This window comes from Populus alba, chromosome 1 (genome assembly GCF_005239225.2).
Source record: "Populus alba chromosome 1, ASM523922v2, whole genome shotgun sequence".
In the NCBI taxonomy this organism is placed as follows: domain Eukaryota; kingdom Viridiplantae; phylum Streptophyta; class Magnoliopsida; order Malpighiales; family Salicaceae; genus Populus; species Populus alba.
Window position 1 is genome coordinate 7,855,661 of NC_133284.1, and position 7,705 is coordinate 7,863,365.

General features: G+C 33.7%; 1 protein-coding gene across 1 annotated transcript; it reads left to right on the top strand.

Annotated features, from left to right (window-relative positions):
• The first annotated feature begins 2,167 nt into the window (after window positions 1-2,167).
• On the top strand, window positions 2,168-5,869 carry LOC118033957 (probable lysophospholipase BODYGUARD 3). The gene is made up of 4 exons (XM_035039101.2): window positions 2,168-3,114; window positions 3,265-3,593; window positions 3,741-3,940; window positions 5,288-5,869. The coding sequence occupies exons 1-4, from the start codon at window positions 2,511-2,513 to the stop codon at window positions 5,610-5,612; spliced, it is 1,458 nt and encodes a 485-aa protein (XP_034894992.1). The 5' UTR covers window positions 2,168-2,510; the 3' UTR covers window positions 5,613-5,869.
• The last annotated feature ends 1,836 nt before the right edge of the window (window positions 5,870-7,705 follow it).

Here is a 7,705-nt window from a genome sequence, read left to right on the forward strand (position 1 = left end):
ATTGCTAGCTAGCTAGAATATCACCTGACCATCAAATAAAAAGTACTTTATTAGAACTAGGATTCTGTCATCTACCCGTTTTCATCCTCCAAGCCATCTATATAGATATCAAGCCAGGGATTTTATCATTTATAAGTTCACCTCAGGAGTTAGGACGGTGGCGAGGATCATAATAGCTGCTACGACCTATTAAGTAATATACTAAAACGCGTAGGAAATTCACTGTAGCTAAAGCAGTTTTTTTTTTTTTTGAGACAATTTTGTTTTTAATTTTTTTTTTCGTTTTTCTTTTTCAGTTTTTTTTATGCTTTTTTTTTTCATTTTTTTTTTTTTTTTTTTTTTTTTTTCTGTTGCGTATTTTTTTTTTTTAGTTTTGTTTTTCTGTAGCAGTTACCCCCTTTTTTTTGCTTTTTTTTACATGTTTTTTTTTAACGCGTGTGATTTTTACTGTAACAGTTTTTTGTTCCTCGCTTGATTTAACGCGTGTGATTTTTACGCGTATGATAATCATGTTTTTCTTTTGTTTTTTTACATATAATGTATCGCTATGCACAAAGTGAAACACTTGATTTTTATTTTTTTTTCGTTTTGCCTATGGGTTTTCTTTTTTGCTTTTTTTTGTGTTTTTTTTTCTTTTAATTAATTTTCTTTTTAATTTAGTTTGTTAATGTGAAAAAAAAATTTAATTTAATTATCATATTTTTATTACACGAATCTCGATTTTTTTTCTATATTAAGCTGGTTGAAAACTTAACTTTGTAGCTTTTTTCAAAAAAAAAAAAAAAATACTATGGATTACTATAGTGTTTTCCTTGCATGATTTTTGTTTGGCTGCAGTGTTTCCCCCACATGTTTATTTTTTAAATTATCTTTGTGAAATTTATTTTTTTAATATTGAGTTGGTTGAAAATTTAGCTTTAGCTTTCCCCACGTTTTTTCATTATAATTATTATTATATTGTATTATATTATATGACTGTTTTTTTCTTTTGTTTTTTATTTTTAATTTTTTGTAATGAATTTTTTTTGTTAATCTTAAATTTTATTTATTTATTTAGTTATCATATTTTCATGATACGAATCTCGGGTTTGATAGGTTAACCTGATTTGACGAATTATTTTTTTCATTTAATTTAGGTTGTTAAAGTTAATTTTCTTTCTATTTAATTATCAGATTTTCATGACACGTATCATGGGCTTGATGGGTTAACTTGGTTTGATGGATTAACCCGGTTAATTCTAGGTAAACCCGTCATTTTTTTTTTCTATTTAGTTATAAAACTTTTATGACGCAGATCCCAAGTTTTATGGGACAACCTGTTTTAAAGGTTTAACCCAATTAATTCAATTTTTTTTCTTTTTCTTCATTACTTTTTTCTTTTCTGTTGATTTTTTTTCTTTGTTTTTTTTAATTATTTTATTTAATTATCACACTTTTATGACACGACCTTATAGCCAGATCCACATTCAATATTCTTGGGTCTGGTGTTACAACTAGGCTCACTTAAACTTGGGTCACGCAAGTTTAATTTTATTATTAATATTATAAATATTACTCTTAGGTCAGATGTTACAGCTAAACCCAAGATTTTTGGGTATAACTTTGCAGAAAAATCCAACATTTTTCAATTTTTATTTTTTAAAATATTTTTTATATGAAAAAGATACTCGCGGCATCGCGCGGGTATCAAAGCTAGTGAGGATATATATGGAGTCATGTGGCAAGACAGCCTGCAATAAATAAAAGAGGTTCGGAGGGAGCTGTTCAATTTTGAAAAATAATCCTTACATTAATGCGTTAGGCACATATTTCTGATCAAGAGTACTAACAAATGATGGGTTGTAACTTGGTAGATGAGAAAAAAATTGATCTAGAGCTGTAGTGGTATTTCTCGAGTGCAAGAAAGAGATCTTTTCTTCTCTAGAAAAAATTCTTTTCCTTTCCTTAAAATTTTTTAATTAGAGAGAGGTTCGGGTGTTTAATTAATGGTGTTATTTATTTATATTCATTTGAGGAGGCAAAGAAAAGAAACTTAAATGTAGTCCTATTATTTGCTAAGAAGAATTGTTTCTTCTCCTGCAGGGGAGGTTCAACCACCACCTAACTTTTTTCCTTGGCCAACAAACGACGTTTAATGAAACAATCAATTCCATTATCTGCTATCTGTAGTAGTAGTGTGTTCCCTCTCCCCCCCTTTTCTCTCCCCATTACGTCTTAAGAAGGTAGAAAAGAAAAGTCCTCACGCTTTCATCAAGTGAGGCACATTTTGGAGGTGGTCAACAAGTTAGGGAAACATTGTTTCCACAACGTTTCCGAGAACTCCAAATCAAGAAATCAAGACTAAGAAGAGAGGCATGCGTGCTTTCATTGACATTTTGGATCTATTAGGAACAAATGATTTCCTTAAAACTTCCCCCTCATAGCTAGTTTCATCTCATTATTCTTTCTTCTACAGGCCTTTATATTTGTGTCTCTGGTGCCTAATCAGCTATTTGAAGTGGGTAGTAGTGATGCCTCTTGGAGAAATGGCTGTAATGGGAAAAACCATGATGGTTTTAACATTAACAGGCAGGGTTTTACATGATGCTGTGAGCTTCATTGTCTTCTCTTTTCTAGACATCCTTGATCTCGTTCTATGCTTTGCATTCAAAGCTGTGGATTTCATCATTGAAGCTGAATGGAAACCTTGTTATTGTGCCTCGGCTAAGGAAGCCATAACTAGCAGTGGCAAGATCTTGGTCTCTGAACAAGGTGAGTCCAAAATCGTTTGCCTTACTTCTACCAAGTTAAGGTTAGAAGAGATCTCGGACACTCTTTACACTCGTACTTCATTAGTGTCTGAGATTTCAAAATCAACGGTTAATGAGCTCAAGCGAATCAAGTTGGAGGGTAAGTCCAGTACTGTCACTGTACAGACATCTGAGAAGATCAAGAAAGGAACTATGAGATCCACATTAACTGTCAACTCTACCATTGTTGAAATGCTTCAAGGGAAGATTGGAGGCCAGCACTTACATCCCATTTCAAGATGGTCTGATTGTGATTGCAAGTCTTGCACTTCATGGACCTCTTCTAGCAAAGAAACCCTCTTCGTTAGGGCTGAAGGACCTAAAGGTAACAAATTAAAAATAATAATAATTATCTTGATTAGTAGCATACAGTATATACTAATTAATTATTCATTTAGTGTAATTAATTCTAGTGTGTAATAATTAGTTTAAGTACTTGAAACTAATATATACTGGGTTTGTAATATGTGATCAGATAAGGGAAAAGGAGATGTCCTCTTCATTCATGGATTCATTTCATCTTCAGCATTTTGGACAGAGACATTATTTCCAAACTTCTCACATGCAGCTAAATCAACCTACCGATTATTTGCCATCGATCTATTAGGGTTTGGGAGGAGCCCTAAGCCAGCTGACTCCCTTTACACATTAAGAGAGCATTTGGACATGATTGAACAATCCGTTCTTGAACCATACGAGGTCAAATCCTTCCACATTGTTGCTCATTCTTTAGGCTGTATTTTGGCCCTAGCACTTGCCGTCAAACACCCCGGCTCGGTCAAGTCCTTGACCCTCCTTGCACCAGTAAGTTCTTCTCTTCTTTTCTTTTTTCCAAAGTTTTTTGTTGTTATTAATCTTTTTCAACGTTTCAATTATCCAAGAAAATTAATCACGGAATCGTTCAAAGTTTTGAATGCATTGATTACCGATTAGTTTATGTGATATTGGCAGCCATATTACAAAGTACCAAAAGGTGTCCTAGCAACGCAGCATGTGATGAGACAAGTAGCTCCAAGGCGTGTTTGGCCACTGATCACATTTGGTGCCTCGATGGCGTGCTGGTATGAGCACATCAGCAGGGCAATTTGCCTTGTCATATGCAAAAATCATCGGTTGTGGGAGTTCCTTACCAAACTAGTCACAAGAAACAGGTAAATTCTCATCAAACTTCTACCGCCTTAAAACCTGTCCAAAGAATTCAAGTGCCGTGATAAAATTCAAACATCGAGACTTCTCCTTTTGTTCATAATAAACGCATTTTCATGCTTTCGTGCTCAATTTCATAACTAACCACCAAACTTATTATTAATTTGGTCTTAATTTCCCTTTTCTTTTGCTTATTTCAAATAAGTATTTGGCTTTTTATTCTGAGCTCTTTAAATCTAATTTCTCTTAAGGATCAAGGGCTCTAAGTAATTTAGGATCGACTCTTAATAAGCTCTTGAGATTTTAGAATAGCAAGAAATGAGTGAGACCTGGCATTTCACTAGCCTGCCAGTCAATTCCCAGACACAAACCGACAATGACGCCCCAACCACATTCACTTACCTTCTATTAGAGCTAGGGTCTATTTTTTGGGATAATGGCACCATCGATATTGTTAGGTTTTGAGCATTTTAAGCCTTTAAATCACTATACTATAACGTCCCCGGTGCTGTTAGCTAGTTAGTACCACGTTCTTCACAGATTTCCTCAATCCAAGTTCTGGAGCCCTGCTAGGGGCCGGGGCCACGGTGCACCGCCACACAATTGATAATTGTCATATCCGAATTAAAAAAAAAATCGCTTGCCTATAGTGTAATTTTTGAAATCCATGACCGATCACAGTATAGGTGTCCATCGTATTAATTTTGCCGGCCCTCAACTGCCCAGCTAGCAGATCTTTGACTGTTTTATGGCATTGGCGGTCGTTCCAAAGAGGGCATGGTGCTGATGAATGATTTGGTACACCTACAATAGTTCAAACGGTGAAAATTGCAAATCTTGGTTTGACAAATGTCCATCCCTCCTTTTAAAATCTGGTGATATGAGATTTTGAAGCTACAAAAGTTAAAATATGCTAATTTAATCCAAATAATGCATTATGGTAATAAAATTGGTAACTTCTAGATCTTAATTTTAGCTTTCTAAATTTATTAATTTGTTGTGGGAACTTAGGGAGGATGTGAAAATTACTTTTGCTTGACGTAGATTTTAAGCACCAAATTAATAAGGATTTAGAAAAATCCTTTTTGACGAAATAGATATGGAAAAGTAGTAGTAACCATTAGTGAAATACACCATGATCGGTGAATCGAGTAGTAAGTTACCCTAAAAACATTGGTCAAATGTCCATCAGACTAAGTCAGAAATGATGGGGACAGCTACTGCTTGCTTGATGTGTGTGCGTGTTTTCTCTTCTACCTCTACTTGAATTTATTCCATGCATTATGAAAGAGACATCTCTCTACTCTCCTATTGACATAAATGCAAAACTTTGAGAAAAAAAAAATGTACAGGATGAAGACATTCTTAATTGAAGGGTTCTGTTGCCACACCCACAATGCTGCATGGCACACCCTACACAACATCATTTGTGGCACCGGCAGCAAGCTCGAAGGGTACTTGGACTCAGTCCGTGACCACCTCAATTGTGATGTCAATATCTTCCACGGAAAAAAAGATGAGCTCATCCCAGTGGAATGTAGCTACAATGTTCAACATAAAGTCCCTCGTGCTCGAGTTAAGGTCCTTGATGATGAAGATCATATTACAATTGTTGTTAATAGACAAAAGGTGTTTGCTAGAGAACTTGAAGAGATTTGGAAGAGATCAAGTGGTTAATTAAGACCCTCTTCTTGCTCAAGCTCAGTCAAAGTCGGTCGCCGCATGCATAAATATTTCCTGTCAAAATTGGGTATAATTAAGTAACCTAAGATTGGCCTTTCTTTTCTCTTCTTCTCTTTAATTACTGCTACTTCAAGTTTGAAGCCTCTCAACTAGGCCATGTGAAATGCTTAATCGCTATATAGGCCTGTGGATTTGATAAGATAAGCAAAATGCTCTAAAATATTAAATATCTATCTACAACATTTTTTAAAGTTTCTTGGCGCTTTTTTCTTGGTTTTTCCTTTCATATACAGTGTTCGATTAACTGTATGGTCAATCCATAATAGTGAAACGGTGTTTAAGCAATAAATTCGAGCCCCACATTCATGTAATTCATCCTATTGCAGATCCAAAAGTTATTTATTCTCAATGCCATTAATTTATCCTAGTTAATTAATTTCTCTAAGGTTATTAATGTCTGAATATATATATACTTCTGTCGAAACGAAATGCCATCAATACTAAATCTACCTTTCAGAACAAAATAAATTCTTCTTTCTTAGTTGGGTAAAAAGCAGCCAATTAAGTGCTGGAGTGGAAAACAAAAGTTCAGTAATTGAGAGACACAATAAATAATTAGTACGAATCCATGATTTAGGTTTCGTTTAAATAATTGGTTTTTCCCAAATTAGGTTTGGTTTAATTGAGAGACACAATGAAGAATATTTGACAAAAGGATTGGATTATAAACAAATTTAATAATATAAGGACTACATATATAGTTTTTAATATTATAAGGATTAATTAATTATTCTCGTTAAACTACAGACTAATTATAATTTACTCTCTCTGTTTTTTTTTGTTAAACCAGTTCGAGAAGAATTCATTGGTAAAAAATAAGATTAATGTCATTTTTAAATGAGACATATTCACACACATTCACCCACTTAATTACTTGCTTAAAGAGATTTAAGGATTTAAAAAATGGGCATGCAGTAGCTAATTAAAACCAAAGCAGTTAATACACATACCATACATTAACCAAAAAATTAATTACAATTTACAATACAAGTATATGTCTCAGTACCGGCCCTTGCAAACCATCAATATATATTAAATTGTTCTGATAAGCGTTAATCATGTCCCCTTCGACGACTTGCTTGACAAGGTTGTCCATGTCTACCATCTCTTAATTTCGTTCCACAATACCATCTATGCCGATCATGACTCGACGTAAACCGGGGGAAAAAAATATATTAAAAGCACAGACAACCTCATTTCCAAATACATTTATAATATGGTTAGGAACTTAAATATTTTTTGGCCGGAGAGAGCATGAATTAAATTATAACTATACGCGAACCGAAATCGAGGTCCAACCACTTAATTCAATCAAGTGAAGAGAAAGCCTTCCTACGACCCTCAGACTGTTTTGACAAATTATCATTAAATTATCAAATTCATGAGCATGTACCGAATTGTTGGAGGAGCCAATTAATTAGAAATATCATAAAGTTTTAGGAATGTGATGAAATATTTTTAAAATCCTGCGATGCCAGGTCTCCCTCAAGTCTAGCTGATGCAACTCCTATCGACACCTTGTCGGATTGCCACAGGAGTCAAAGGAAATTAATACACCGCAATGCAGGTGAAATCGTCCGCCTCTTTTGAAGTTTTATGCGTACGGTTTTGTTTTTAAGATTATTTGACATTGCTTTCGAAATTGTGTAGGAGCGTCTTTTAAGAATATATTTGGTTTTAAAAAATTATTAAATTAATATATTTTTAATAATTTTGATGGGTTAGTGTTAAAAATAAAAAAAAAATCTAAAATAAATTATTTTAAAATATTTTCAAACAGAAAAAAATTTTAAAAGCAAAAAAATAAAAGAACCTTAACAACTATTACAATTCAAGAATAAGAATGAAGATAATAGTAATTGAATATTTAAGTTTTTATATAAGAAAAAATAATAATTAATTTTTTCCATTTGGGCCATACGGCCCAATCAGCAACAGCCCAACCATTTGTCATCATTCGGGCAACGGAAACACCCACACAATTTAGGCTTGACTCAAATGGACTGCACCCCACACTGTGTTTTTCT